The sequence below is a fragment of the Thalassophryne amazonica genome, chromosome 7 (assembly GCF_902500255.1).
Source record: "Thalassophryne amazonica chromosome 7, fThaAma1.1, whole genome shotgun sequence".
Taxonomy (NCBI): domain Eukaryota; kingdom Metazoa; phylum Chordata; class Actinopteri; order Batrachoidiformes; family Batrachoididae; genus Thalassophryne; species Thalassophryne amazonica.
The window spans coordinates 97057325-97073456 of record NC_047109.1 but is presented as its reverse complement, the minus strand read 5'-3'; the positions used below and the strand labels follow the sequence as shown (position 1 = coordinate 97073456).

The window sequence follows — 16132 nt, the reverse complement described above, 5'->3', positions numbered from 1 at the left end:
ATTAGATAATTATGCATGTGGGAATGAAGACAGTCAGGGCCACAACAAGATGAAATTTCACCCCTGTGACCTTATTATTCATCTAAACGATTGACCTCTGGATGACCTTGCCAGGGCAGTTCTGGAATCCACCTTTGTCTGTGCCAGATTTGGTCCAAATTGAGTTAAAAATCAAATCCTTGTCCTGCCGAAATGAATCCTTTTGGGGCTATTTTGGAGTGAGTCTTAATTGACATACTATGTAAATCAGCAAAAGGACCTGAGTGGAGCAGGCCAACAAAGAGACAGGCAGACATGACCTTGACCTCAGTAACTGACCACTGGCAAACTTTATCTTACCTGGGAAATTCCTAAACTTACATCCATATGTATGCCACCATGTTTGGTTAAAATCACAGAGGGGGCATTTCTTTTTTTTATTATTATTTAATTTTGACCTTTGACCCCAATGACCTTGCCCTCAGTGATTAACCTTTGGCAAACTTTATATCACCTGGGAAATTTCAGAATTCATCTCCATATGAGGTCAAGGTCATGTCTGCCTGTCTCTTTGTTGGCCTGTCTCTTTGTGGCCTGCTCCACTCAGGTCCTTTTGCTGATTTACATAGTATGTCAATTAAGACTCAGTCCAAAATAGCCCCAAAAGGATTCATAACTGTTTCTCAGGGATCCCCACTACAACCTTCAACCTCTCCCTGACTCAAGCCACTGTCCCAACCTGCCTGAAAACAACCACCATCATTCCCTGTCCCCAAGGTATCAGGCAAGAGTGACCTCAACAACTAAAGGCCCATCGCCCTAACATCATTGGTGATGAAATGCTTCGATAGGCAGGTCCTGTAGCACATCAAGGCATGTCTACCTGTTGCATTTGATCCCCACCAGTTTTCTTACAGGAGCAATCGCTCCACTGAGGATGCCATTGCCATCACTTTACATACCACGCTGAGCCACCTGGAGCATCTTGGCAACTATGTAAGCTTACTCTTCATAGACTATATCTCAGCCTTCACCACTATCACTGGATATTCTGATAACCAAACTACCTGTGCCTGGATTAAATGCTTCCTCTCAAACAGACTGTGTGATGCTCAGCCCTCACCTTTCCTCCCTCTCACACTCGGCACAGGCTCACCACAGGGCTGTGTGCTGAGTCCACTATTGTACACTCTGTACACTTGTGACTGTGTCCACCGTCATTCCACAAACACCATCATCAGGTTTACAGATGACACGATGGTGATTGGACTCATCTCGAGGGGAGATGGGACTGCCTACAGGGAGAAGGTCCAGCACCTGCTGGCCAACAACCTGCTACTGAACATTGCAAAGACAAAGGAGGCCATCATAGTCTACAGGAGAAACCAGGGGGATTATGCCCCTCTCAACATCAATGGAGATCCGGTGGAGAAAGTGTTGTCTTTTAGGCTTCTGGGAGTCCACATCCAAGAAGAGCTCTCCTGGTCCACCAACACCACGGCTGTTATAAAGAAGGCCCAGCAGTCACTGCACTTCCTTAGGCTCCCGAGGAAGAGCCACTTCTATCACGCCACCATTGAAAGTGTGATAACATACTGTATCACAGCATGGTTCTCCGTAAGTACAGCCTCGGACAGAAAGGCTTTGCAGCGAGTGATAAACACCGCCCAAAAAAATCACTGGCTGCCCCTGCCCCATCTTGAGGAGATAGCTACCTCCCACCATCTCAGCTGATCCAGATCCATCCTCTCAGACCCCAGGAGATACAGGTCGATCAGAGCCCGAACCCCCAGGATGACAAACAGTTTCTTTCCCTGGGCTGTGAGAACATTAAACACTCATGTGCAATAACTCTGAACACCATGTGCAATAACTGAAGTCTTATGGGCTATACTCATACAAATATGTGCAATCAAATTTTCTCTGTGCCTTATCTAGAATGTATATTTATTTATTTATTTAAATAGCTTGTATATATCTTTACTTATTTATATACTCACATTTTTCATTTGGTCTGCTAAGTTAGTTATTTACCAGTCACAGGCGATGGCTTCATTTTGTCTTTTCTTATTCTCAAACTCTGTTGTGGAGTGGCACCCTAATCTCATTGTATGTGTACAATGACAAATAAAGCTTCTATTCTATTCTATTCTATTCATATGTATGCCATGTTTGGTTAAAATCACAGTAAAAAAAATTACCTTGGACCCCAGTCCCCAATGACCTTGACTCCAATGATTAACCTATGGTAAATTTAACCTTACCTGGGCAATTCCAGAACCCACCTACATATGTCTGCTGTTTGTGGGGGGCAGACAAACGTTTCTCCAATTATACAATGATAACGGCCTTTAAAATACGAGAGGAAATGGTAGATATGCTAGAAAGAGGAACAGATGGGAGATTTATGTCCTCGGGGAGCGTCTGAGAGAACAAAGCCGGTTTATCACTGGAGTCTGCGGAGAAGCAACCCGCTGAAATCAAACACAAGATCAGTTCTGTGTTTCATCCTCAGCTTAAGACGCCAGAATTCCGCATCTTTATGTATGTAATTTTCAAAACAACACACATTCCTCCATTTAAAGACATTCTTATCGCCATCCATTCGTCTTTGCAATTTCAACCAGCATCAAATGAAACCGCTGCTGCACTCGCTTCTCTCCCCTTACGGCCTTTGAATCTAAGCAGGTCTGTTGTTTTTCAAACTTATTGCTTTTGAAAGCAACCAATCCACCTCCTTTTACACCCATTTCCAGCTCTCCCTTCCTGCAGTGAAACACGCAGCATTCACCCCCACTGTACCGTTTTGGAGCATGATTGCGTTTCACTATGTAGCTGAGAACCAGCTGACAAACAGCCACACAGAGCTGTAGCAGCAACAGCCTGCATGATGGCTGACCTGTGCAAGGTGACCCTTGGTGGAATGGTGTGTGACTCACATCCATATCCACCGCATTAAGAAGTGAGGCAGCAAAGGAACAATGTGACCCCACTGCACAGAGAATGGGCCTCTACACGCCTGTGCCCGCTGCACACAGCCTGATAGGTGCGATGTTATTTCTGGGGCCTATTTCACATTAACAGCAGGACGTCCCATGTGTTCTTCACTTATCAGGTTTTACTGAAGACAAAGGCGTCAGAGGCGAGCAGAGGAGATGAGGTTTGCACAGACAGGCATGGATCTGCAAGATCGGACAGAATCTTACAGAATCATCTGCAGGAGCGCCGCGTCGTCTGACCTGAGCTTTCCACATCCTGCAAATGCATCCTGTTCAGTAAAGCCGCACATTTGTTATGCCTGGTCCCTGTCTTCCTATCCACTCTACATGATTTCGAAGCCATTAACACCACTAATTAGTGCACAAGATCTTTCAGATCCCTCAGCAGCCTCGTAGATGCACTCAGTGCAGCTGTAAGCGAGGCTCGGGCAGAAATCTGAATAAAATATGAGCAAACTGCATCTAATGCTGCTATCAAAGATCTTCAGAACTCTAAAAGCGTATTATTAATTCCGTCAAGGCCTGAGTCTGTTTGTTGTTTATTTAGCAGGATTATACAGGGCATAATGAACCATTTTTTTTTAAATAAAATCATTAATATTTACAGCAGATGCATCTTTTTTTTTTTTACATTCAAAACACTCCTGACATAACAGGTTGGTAGATACAAATGAGAATTAGTTCCACAGATAGAGGCAACAATGTTAAAAATGTACCTGTCTCTTACTGGTTGGACACACTGATACATGCAGACCAGCGTGCACACTGGTCATGGGATTCAAGCCCCTTTCCCTTCTCTTGTGCATGATCCTCCTTGTGACAAAAATGCATTAGCAGACAGCAGGTATAAAGGGGAGCAACTGCTGAATCTTCTCTCTTCTTTTCTTCAGTGTTGCTGTAGTACTGCAAAATGTGATAAATGGAGCAAGTATGTCCCTTTTGGGCTACTGTATCAATATGGTGGTGGAACATGGTGACCTCTGTAATGGGGCCCACTCCCATGCACACTGAAAAAAGTGAAACACAGTGCACTTCATTCAAAGTACTTGTTTACAGAAAGTATCAGCCCTGCTACCATAAGACCAAAAATGAATAAATCCTCGACGTCCTCAACAGAGAAAGGCGCCAAGCATGCAATACGCCAAGACCCCCAGGAGTAGAGAACATAGCCCACAAAATACGTTCCATCTGGGCAGGTAGGATCCCCCGGTCCTGACCTTCTTGTAGAAAAAACGGTGTCAGTAGCGTTCAGAGACCAGCTGATCAATTCCATGGTTAATCCAATAGTAGTCCAATAGATCCAGTATCCAATATAATTTGAGGAATTTACAGTCTGGTGAAGTAGGGACTTGAAGGTTAAAGCAGAGAGCAGAGATAAGGGAGAGTGGAGGAGATGCCTTTGTCGGAGTCCGAAGCTGAAAATATCTTAGATTTATATATACAGATTCATCTTGGTTTTTCTCCGTCTTTATTTATTTGCACATTTGAATGATATACAAAGAGGTGAAAAAGACTAGGATGTACATCAAGTTCCTTTCCAAGATATCGTTGTCCACCATGTTGCATCAGGAAGTGCATTGAAGCTCTTGAACAAAAATCAATTATTGCAAATGTAATCCAGTAGATTCCTCTTAAAATAAGTCAATACTTTTAATACTGTCACTACTTTTAATATACACAGTTAAAATGAACTAGAAGTATATAAGGAGGGCTGTTTGTATATTTGATTGAGGCCATTGCTGGTGTTAACACTTTATAATTATGATGATGAACATGCTGGTGGTATTTTTTATTATTGTTATTATTACACAAACAGATTGGACAGTTCCATGCCTTCTGCTCCTCTACCTCTGAGGGATTTTGTTGCCTTGGAAACAAGTCCTGCCAGGGACTGGAGGAGTGACAGGACAAAGTGGTGATGAAGGTTCTCAAGGATCAGATGGAGAACAGGAGCCTGTGGCAGCAGCACTCAACTTTTCAGCCAGTTGTCTGAATCAGAAGACGAGTTTCTCCTCCGGCACAGAGTTAATCAAATCCCAGCCAGAGGCCATTAACAGGTCCTCCTATTGGTTTCCTGAATAAAGAGCTACATTTTGAGAAAATGAATCTTTTATGCATTTGTCTCCGGCACAAGAGACTTTTATCTTGGTTCCATTTGCATTTTTGTCATCCCATCCAAGCAAGTTACATTTTATAGCATAATTAATGAACAAGAAAGTCATTTACATTTTCGGTCGGTTCACCAGTTGAGACGTGAGCATATCTTATGCTGAGGGACCAACTTCAGGAAACGTGCATGTGCATGTGCGTGCGTGTACAAAGAGACTAAAACAACTGTGTGACTGTTCATTTTCTTTGAGAAGGCTGATTATAGAATCCATGCTCATAATTAAAAAGAGAGACGACGCCAAGGGTTTTCAGGTGCAAATTGAGGCCAGAGGCGGACAGTGTCTTTCACTTCAGCTGACACTCACATCAAATATGTAGTGGCAGCAAATTACACCATTTACTAAACACAAAATAAAACAATACACATGAGAATCAGATTTATGGCATTCAAAGATGAAAGAGAATAATTCATCACTGTTTGGCCCCTGATCAATGACCTGATTGTTGTAAGTTTATTATCTGTTTTTGCTATATTATATATCAATCAATCAATCAACTTTTTTCTTGTATAGCGCCAAATCACAACAAACAGTTGCCCCAAGGCGCTCCACATTGCAAGGCAAGGCCATACAATAATTATGAAACACAGTCTACGTCTAAAGCAACATAACCAAGGGATGGTCCAGGGTCACCCGATCCAGCCCTAACTATAAGCCTTAGCGAAAAGGAAAGTTTTAAGCCTAATCTTAAAAGTAGAGAGGGTATCTGTCTCCCTGATCTGAATTGGGAGCTGGTTCCACAGGAGAGGAGCCTGAAAGCTGAAGGCTCTGCCTCCCATTCTACTCTTACAAACCCTAGGAACTACAAGTAAGCCCGCAGTCTGAGAGCGAAGCGCTCTAATGGGGTAATATGGTACTACGAGGTCCCTAAGATAAGATGGGACCTGATTATTCAAAACCTTATAAGTAAGAAGAAGAATTTTAAATTCTATTCTAGCATTAACAGGAAGCCAATGAAGGGAGGCCAACACGGGTGAGATATGCTCTCTCCTGCTAGTCCCCGTCAGTACTCTAGCTGCAGCATTCTGAACCAACTGAAGGCTTTTTAGGGAACTTTTAGGACAACCTGATAATAATGAATTACAATAGTCCAGCCTAGAGGAAATAAATGCATGAATTAGTTTTTCAGCATCACTCTGAGACAAGACCTTTCTGATTTTAGAGATATTGCGTAAATGCAAAAAGGCAGTCCTACATATTTGTTTAATATGCGCTTTGAATGACATATCCTGATCAAAAATAACTCCAAGATTTCTCACAGTATTACTAGAGATCAGGGAAATGCCATCCAGAGTAACGATCTGGTTAGACACCATGCTTCTAAGATTTGTGGGGCCAAGTACAATAACTTCAGTTTTATCTGAGTTTAAAAGCAGGAAATTAGAGGTCATCCATGTCTTTATGTCTGTAAGACAATCCTGCAGTTTAGCTAATTGGTGCGTATCCTCTGGCTTCATGGATAGATAAAGCTGGGTATCATCTGCGTAACAATGAAAATTTAAGCAATACCGTCTAATAATACTGCCCAAGGGAAGCATGTATAAAGTGAATAAAATTGGTCCTAGCACAGAACCTTGTGGAACTCCATAATTAACTTTAGTCTGTGAAGAAGATTCCCCATTTACATGAACAAACTGTAATCTATTAGACAAATATGATTCAAACCACCGCAGCGCAATGCCTTTAATACCTATGACATGCTCTAATCTCTGTAATAAAATTTTATGGTCAACAGTATCAAAAGCAGCACTGAGGTCCAACAGAACAAGCACAGAGATAAGTCCACTGTCCGAAGCCATAAGAAGATCATTTGTAACCTTCACTAATGCTGTTTCTGTACTATGATGAATTCTAAAACCTGACTGAAACTCTTCAAATAGACCATTCCTCTGCAGGTGATCAGTTAGCTGTTTTACAACTACCCTCTCAAGAATCTTTGAGAGAAAAGGAAGGTTGGAGATTGGCCTATAATTAGCTAAGATAGCTGGGTCAAGTGATGGCTTTTTAAGTAATGGTTTAATTACTGCCACCTTAAAGGCCTGTGGTACATAACCAACTAACAAAGATAGATTGATCATATTTAAGATTGAAGCATTAAATAATGGTAGGACTTCCTTGAGCAGCCTGGCAGGAATGGGGTCTAATAAGCATGTTGATGGTTTGGATGAAGTAACTAATGAAAATAACTCAGACAGAACAATCGGAGAGAAAGAGTCTAACCAAATACCGGCATCACTGAAAGCAGCCAAAGATAACGATACATCTTTGGGATGGTTATGAGTCATTTTTTCTCTAATAGTCAAAATTTTGTTAGCAAAGAAAGTCATGAAGTCATTACTAGTTAAAGTTAATGGAATACTCAGCTCAATAGAGCTCTGACTCTTTGTCAGCCTGGCTACAGTGCTGAAAAGAAACCTGGGGTTGTTCTTATTTTCTTCAATTAGTGATGAGTAGAAAGATGTCCTAGCTTCACGAAGGGCTTTCATATAGAGCAACAAACTCTTTTTCCAGGCTAAGTGAAGATCTTCTAAATTAGTGAGACGCCATTTCCTCTCCAACTTACGAGTTATCAGCTTTAAGCTACGAGTTTGTGAGTTATACCACGGAGTCAGACACTTCTGATTTAAAGCTCTCTTTTTCAGAGGAGCTACAGCATCCAAAGTTGTCTTCAATGAGGATGTAAAACTATTGACAAGATACTCTAACTCCCTTACAGAGTTTAGGTAGCTACTCTGCTCTGTGTTGGTATATGACATTAGAGAACATAAAGAAGGAATCATATCCTTAAACCTAGTTACAGCGCTTTCTGAAAGACTTCTAGTGTAATGAAACTTATTCCCCACTGCAGGGTAGTCCATCAGGGTAAATGTAAATGTTATTAAAAAATGATCAGACAAAAGGGAGTTTTCAGGGAATACTGTTAAGTCTTCTATTTCCATACCATAAGTCAGAACAAGATCTAAAATATGATTAAAGTGGTGGGTGGACTCATTTACTTTTTTCTCAGCATCTGTGTGGATGTTAAAATCGCCCACTATAATGATCTTATCTGAGCTAAGCACTAAGTCAGACAAAAGGTCTGAAAATTCACAGAGAAACTCACAGTAACGACCAGGTGGACGATAGATAATAACAAATAAAACTGGTTTTTGGGACTTCCAATTTGGATGGACAAGACTAAGAGACAAGCTTTCAAATGAATTAAAGCTCTGTCTAGGTTTTTGATTAATTAATAAGCTGGAATGGAAGATTGCTGCTAATCCTCCGCCCCGGCCCGTGCTACGAGCATTCTGACAGTTAGTGTGACTCGGGGGTGTTGACTCATTTAAACTAACATATTCATCCTGCTGTAACCAAGTTTCTGTTAGGCAGAATAAATCAATACGTTGATCAATTATTATATCATTTACCAACAGGGACTTAGAAGAAAGAGACCTAATGTTTAATAGACCACATTTAACTGTTTTAGTCTGTGGTGCAATTGAAGGTGCTATATTATTTTTTCTTTTTGAATTTTTATGCTTAAATAGATTTTTGCTAGTTATTGGTGGTCTGGGAGCAGGCACCGTCTCTACGGGGATGGGGTAATAGGGGGATGGCAGGGGGAGAGAAGCTGCAGAGAGGTGTATAAGACCACAGCTCTGCCTCCTGGTCCCAACGCTGGACAGTCACAGTTTGGAGGATCCCAAAAAATTGGCCAGATTTCTAGAAATGAGAGCTGCTCCCTCTAAAGTGGGATGGATGCCGTCTCTCCTAACAAGACCAGGTTTTCCCCAGAAGCTTTGCCAATTATCAATGAAGCCCACCTCATTTTTTGGACACCACTCAGACAGCCAGCAATTCAAGGAGAACATGCGGCTAAACATGTCACTCCCGGTCTGATTGGGGAGGGGCCCAGAGAAAACAACAGAGTCCGACATTGTTTTTGCAAAGTTACACACCGATTCAATGTTAATTTTAGTGACCTCCGATTGGCGTAACCGAGTGTCATTACTGTCGACGTGAATTACAATCTTACCAAATTTACGCTTAGCCTTAGCCAGCAATTTCAAATGTCCTTCGATGTCGCCTGCTCTGGCCCCCGGAAGACAATTGACAATGGTTGCTGGTGTCGCTAACTTCACATTTCTCAAAACAGAGTCGCCAATAACCAGAGTTTGATCCTCGGCGAGTGTATCGTCGAGTGGGGAAAAACGGTTAGAGATGTGAATGGGTTGACGGTGTACACGGGGCTTCTGTTTAGGGCTACGCTTCCTCCTCACAGTCACCCAGTCAGCCTGCCTTCCCGACTGCACGGGGTCTGCCAGGGGGGAACTAACGGTGGCTAAGCTACCTTGGTCCGCACCGACTACAGGGGCCTGGCTAGCTGTAGAATTTTCCACAGTGCGGAGCCGAGCCTCCAATTCGCCCAGCCTGGCCTCCAAAGCTACGAATAAGCTGCACTTATTACAAGTACCGTTACTGCTAAAAGAGGCCGAGGAATAACTAAACATTTCACACCCAGAGCAGAAAAGTACGGGAGAGACAGGAGAAGCCGCCATGCTAAAACGGCTAAGAGCTAGTAGCTACGCTAAGCTAGCGGATTCCCAAACAGGGAATCCGACACTAGACAGGCTGTGGAGCAGCACAGGTAACGCACGACAACAGTGCTAAAATAAAATAAAAATCCACTAGACAGGCTGTGGAGCAGCACAGGTAACGCACAACAACAGTGCTAAAAAATAAAATAAAATAAAAATAAAAATCCACAGGACAGGCTGTGGAGCAGCACAGGCAACGCACGACAACAGTGCTAAAACAAAATAAAAATCCACTAGACAGGCTGTGGAGCAGCACAGGTAACGCACGACAACAGTGCTAAAACAAAATAAAAATCCACTGGACAGGCTGTGGAGCAGCACAGGTAACGCACGACAACAGTGCTAAATCAAAATCCACTGGACAGGCTGTGGAGCAGCACAGGTAACGCACGACAACAGTGCTAAAACAAAATAAAAATCCACTAGACAGGCTGTGGAGCAGCACAGGTAACGCACAACAGTGCTAAAAATAAATAAAATAAAAATAAAAATCCACTGGACAGGCTGTGGAGCAGCACAGGCAACGCACGACAACAGTGCTAAAACAAAATAAAAATCCACTAGACAGGCTGTGGAGCAGCACAGGTAACGCACGACAACAGCGCTAAATAAAAATCCACTGGACAGGCTGTGGAGCAGCACAGGTAACGCACGACAACAGCGCCAAAAAAAAAATAAAATAAAAATAAAAATAAAAATCCACTGGACAGGCTGTGGAGCAGCACAGGTAACGCACGACAACAGTGGTAAAAAATAAAATAAAAATCCACTGGACAGGCTGTGGAGCAGCACAGGTAACGCACGACAACAGTGCTAAAAAATAAAATAAAAATCCACTGGACAGGCTGTGGAGCAGCACAGGTAACGCACGACAACAGTGGTAAAAAATAAAATAAAAATCCACTGGACAGGCTGCGGAGCAGCACAGGTAACACACGACAACAGTGGTAAAAAATAAAATAAAAATCCACTAGACAGGCTGTGGAGCAGCACAGGTAACACACGACAACAGTGCTAAAAAAAAATAAAATCAAAATCAAAATCCACTGGACAGGCTGTGGAGCAGCACAGGTAACGCACGACAACAGTGCCAAAAAATAAAATAAAAATCCACTGGACAGGCTGTGGAGCAGCACAGGTAACGCACGACAACAGTGCCAAAAAAACAAAACAAAAATCCACTGAACAGGCTGTGGAGCAGCGCAGGTAACACACGACAACAGTGCCAAAAAATAAAATAAAAATCCACTGGACAGGCTGTGGAGCAGCACAGGTAACACACGACAACAGTGGTAAAAAATAAAATAAAAATCCACTGGACAGGCTGTGGAACAGCACAGGTAACGCACGACAACAGTGCTAAAAAATAAAATAAAAATCCACTGAACAGGCTGTGGAGCAGCACAGGTAACGCACGACAACAGTGCTAAAAATAAAATAAAAATCCACTGGACAGGCTGTGGAACAGCACAGGCAACGCACGACAACAGCGCTAAAATAAAATAAAAATCCACTGAACAGGCTGTGGAGCAGCACAGGTAACACACGACAACAGTGCTAAAAAATAAAATAAAAATCCACTGAACAGGCTGTGGAGCAGCACAGGTAACACACGACAACAGTGCTAAAAAATAAAATAAAAATCCACTGAACAGGCTGTGGAGCAGCACAGGTAACACACGACAACAGTGCTAAAAAATAAAATAAAAATCCACTGAACAGGCTGTGGAGCAGCACAGGTAACACATGACAACAGTGCTAAAAATAAAATAAAAATCCACTGAACAGGCTGTGGAGCAGCACAGGTAACACACGACATCAGTGCTAAAAAATAAAATAAAAATCCACTGAACAGGCTGTGGAGCAGCACAGGTAACACACGACAACAGTGCTAAAAAATAAAATAAAATCCACTGAACAGGCTGTGGAGCAGCACAGGTAACACACGACAACAGTGCTAAAATAAAATAAAAATCCACTAGGCAAGCTGTGGAGCAGCACGACAACAGTGCTAAAAAATAAAACAAAAATAAAAACGAAAGCGTTAGCAAGCTAGTTAGCCTGCCAACGCTGATGAAGGCCAGCTGATAAAAGAGCTCCGTCGCGATGCTTCGACCGTTAGAGGTCTTCCTTAGGCGTTGGAGCACGGTGAAAAAGTAAAAAAAAGTAAAAAAGTCTTGAAAAAGACTGTTAATTCAAAGAACTCAAACAGCTCAGTTCAAACAGCTAACAGATACAGCAGAACACCGCTGTGCTCCGGAACAGGAAGTCAACTGATGAAACTCCATCCACACCAATGCAGTCCTAATATGTTCTAATGAAAGCTATGATTCACTTTTCCTGCCTGTTTTTCATAATAGAAGTGGTCTTGTTTTGTCCTTAGTTTGTATTCGGCATGAATGAAAACTATATAATCTATATATAAATTGTACACAGTGAAGAAGCACAGAGTTGAGGCCCTGACATGAAAATTATCACGATTTCAGAGACTGCAGCCAGAATAACTACAGCGCATCCGGAAAGTATTCACAACGCTTCACTTTTTCCACATATTGTTATGTTACAGCCTTATTCCAAAATGAAGTAAATTCATCTTTCCCCCCTCAAAATTATCCACACAACACCCCATAATGACATTAAAAACTTTTTTTTTAATTTTTGTAAATTTATTAAAAATAAAAAACTAAGAAATCACATATACATAAGTATTCACACACTCAATACTTTGTTGATGGAACTTTGGCAGCAATTACAGCCTCAAGTTTTCTTCAATATGATGTCAAAAGCTTGGTGCAAATATCTTTGGGTAGTTTTGTCCATTCCTCTGTGCAGCACCTCTCAAGCTCTATCAGGTTGGATAGGGAGTGTTGGTGCACAGCCATTTCCGGATCTCTCTAGGCTGGGCCATGCAAGGACATTCACAGAGTTGTCCTGAAGCCACCCCTTTGATATCTTGGCTGTGTGCTCAGGGTCATTGTCCTGCTGAAAGATGGATCCATCACCCCAGTCTGAATCAGGTTTTCATCCAGGATGTCTCTGTGCATTGCTGTATTCATCTTCCCTCAATCCTGACTAGTCTCCTAGTTCCTGTCACTGGAAAACGTCCCCACAGCATGATGCTGCCACCACCATGCTTCACTGTAGGGATGTTGCCTGGTTTCCTCCAAATATAGCACCTGGCATTCACACCAGAGAATTCAATCTATGTCTCATCAAACCAGAGAATTTTGTTTCTTATGGTCTGACAGTCCTTCAGGTGCCTTTTGGCAAACTCCAGGTGGGCTCCCATGTGGCTTTTAGTAAGGAGTGGCTTCTCTCTGGCCACTCTACCATACAGGCATGATTGGTGGATTGCTGCAGAGATGGTTGTTCTTCTGGAAGGTTCTCTTCTCTCCACAGAGGAATGGTGGAGCTCTGACAGAGTGACCATCAGGTTGTTGGTCACCTCCCTGACTAAGGTTCCACTGATCGCTCAGTTTAGACAGGCAGCCAGGAAGAGTCCTGGTGTCTGACATGCATTGTCAACTGTGGGACCGTATATGTAAATAGGTGTGTTTAGTTTCAGATCATGTTCAATCAGCTGAATTTGCCCCAGGTGGACTCCAATTAAGCTGTAGAAACATCTCAAGTATAATCAGTGGAAACAGGATGCACCTGAACTCAATTTTGAGCTTCATGTCAAAGGCTGAGTACGTACATGTGATTTCTTAGTATTTCATTTTTAAATAATTTGCAAAAATCTTAAAAACAAAACTTTTTTCACATTGTCATTATGGGATTCTGTGTGTAGAATTTTGAGGAAAAACATTTATCCATTTTGGAGTAAAGCTGTAACATTTAAAAAAATGTGGAAAAAGTATTCACACTGTGAATACTTTCCGGATGCACTGTACATTACACCAAAATAGATGTTTAAAGACTCAATATAAAACCCCAAATCAGAAAACCTTGGGAAGACATGCAAATGCATATGGGAAAAAAAAAAAAAAAAAAAAAAACAACAACAAAACACACTGCAGTGATTCTGACAGTTACTTTGACTTCCATTTCATTGCAGACAGTATGAACCCAAGAAATCCTTCATTTTGTGTGGTCAATTTAATTTCATTTGCATCCAGTCCTTAGGCCTGCCTAAAGCAAACACCTAAACCCTTTCTCTTGGTAGTCCAATACCTGTGCCACAGAGACACCTGCTGCTACAATAGTCCATGATTTATTAGAAGGTCACAAAATGGAGATTAACAACAGCTGTGTCCTCGGATTTACCTGTAATCAGATTTGTTGCTTGCGGAAAAGTGCTACATTTAATTGACAAAGAGATGGCTGAGTTCTCCTCGGCATCAGCCAGGTCACGATCAGAGCAGCCAACGCACGCTGTGTGCAAAACCTACTGCAGCTTGCACAGCCACGTTTGTTGCTTGCACAGCCACATATTTATTGATGTGGCTCCCGCTGAGAAAACCGCTCCAACATGATGAAAGCCCCTCGGGCAGCAAGCAGACGAACAAACAGGACTGCTGGTTCACCTCTCCAATGCATTTATAGAACGTTTTTAAATGTCATTGATTCACACCATGGACAGCATTAGAATGGTACTCAGAGTACAGACCTCGGTCACGGGGGGAAACAAATATGCTCTTTGTTTTTCCCAAGTTAACAAAATTATTGATGAGTGTAGTTTCTTGGAAAACAGTAGCTTTAAATATATTGTGCAGGGGTTTTTTTTAACAACAAAAAGCTTAATCAAGTTTTTGCAATCATTCTATTCATGAGTCACTATCATCAAATGCACTGAGCATCTGTTGAGAAATTATCATATTTGTATTGAGGTTTGTAACTTATTTTAGATTATTTTGGATTTTCTCTAATCCACACTGGGTCAGATACAGGCTCAAATATGTGCATACATTCAGTTAAATGTTTTAAATGCTGAAGGTTCTACAATGTCTTTTTACATGACAGGACCTATCAACTCCTCCTTAGTGATCCTGATTGACTACAACTAGTTGTTGTTTCAGAGTGAAACCTCTATCCCACCTTGGCCAGTCAGATCACATGTCCCTGCTTGTGAGGCCAGCATACATCCCCTTCAGGAAAAGTGTTCCTGTGATATCCAGAACTGTTAAAATCTGGCCTAATGGTTCTATTCAACAGCTCCAGGACTGCTTCGAGCCCACAAACTGGTCTGTTTTTGAACATGAGGACTTGGAGCAGTATACAGCAGCTGTCTTGGGATACATCAGGTTCTGCACCGACATGGTCACTGTGGATAAGTGCATCCGTGTTTATCCCAACACGAAGCCTTGGATGACTCGGGAGGTGTGGAACCTGCTCCAGGAGAGGAACACCGCCTTCAGGTGTGGTAATGGGGAGCTGTACAGCGCCGCCAGAGCCAACCTGAAGAAGGGGATCAGACGTGACAAGACAGCTTATAGGAGGCGAATAGAGGACTGCTTCCAGAGTCAGGACTCTCGGCGGGTGTGGCAGGGTGTTCAGCACATCACGAACCACCGACCCAGCACACTGTTGGCAGACTACAGTGATGCCTCACTGGCAGAGAACCTCAATAGCTTCTTTGCCCATTTTGAGGTGCAGCCACCAGAGACAGTCATCATCCCCTCACCTGCCCACAACAGCCACGCCCTCACGCTGGAGGAACAGGAGGTGAGGCGGATGTTGAGGGGGGTGAATTCAAGGAAAGCTGCAGGTCCAGACAGCGTCTCGGGACGGGTGTTGAGGGAATGTGCAGCTCAGTTAGCTAGTGTGTTTACAAACATTTTCAACCAGTCCATGAGCCAGGCTGCTGTCCCCCGCCTGAAGTCCACTATTATTGTCCCCCTCCCTAAGAAGACCAGGATCAGTGATCTGAATGACTATCGCCCGGTGGCACTAACTCTGATTATTATGAAGTGCTTTGAAAAGTTAGTCCGGGCCTATGTCACCCCCTGCCTTCCCCCTGGGCTTGACCCTCACCAGTTTGCTTATTGTGCGAGCAGGTCCACGGAGGATGCCATCATTATGGCTCTACATGCTGCTCTGTCCCATCTGGAGCAGCAGGGGAGCTAATGTGAGGCTGCTCTTTGTGGACTTTAAGCTCAGCATTTAATACCATCCTTCCAAGCAGACTGGTGATTAAGTTGTTGGACCTGGGGGTGTCCCACTCCATTTGCCGGTGGATCTTGGACTTCCTCACAGACTGCTCTCAGAGGGTGAGAGTTGGCCCTCACATCTCTTCGGCTATTAGCCTCAGCACCGGCTCCCCTCAGGGCTGCGTGCTGAGTCCTTTGCTCTACAACTCTCTACACCTATGACTGCACCCCCTCTCACTCCAGCAACAATATCATTAAGTTTGCTGATGACACTACTGTGGTGGGACTCATTTTTGGTGAGGATGAGTCTGCCTATA

The 16132-nt window shown here is 42.9% G+C and overlaps 1 protein-coding gene across 1 annotated transcript; it reads left to right on the top strand.

The window, feature by feature from the left end:
• Positions 1–13349: 13349 nt before the first annotated feature.
• On the top strand, positions 13350–15809 carry LOC117514629. The gene is made up of 2 exons (XM_034175183.1): positions 13350–13354; positions 14804–15809. The coding sequence occupies exon 2, from the start codon at positions 14983–14985 to the stop codon at positions 15790–15792; it is 810 nt and encodes a 269-aa protein (XP_034031074.1). The 5' UTR covers positions 13350–13354; positions 14804–14982; the 3' UTR covers positions 15793–15809.
• The last annotated feature ends 323 nt before the right edge of the window (positions 15810–16132 follow it).

Excerpts from the sequence above, each read along its gene's own strand:
- LOC117514629 (XM_034175183.1), top strand. The coding sequence starts at position 14,983 with ATGGTCACTGTGGATAAGTGCATCCGTGTTTATCCCAACACGAAGCCT.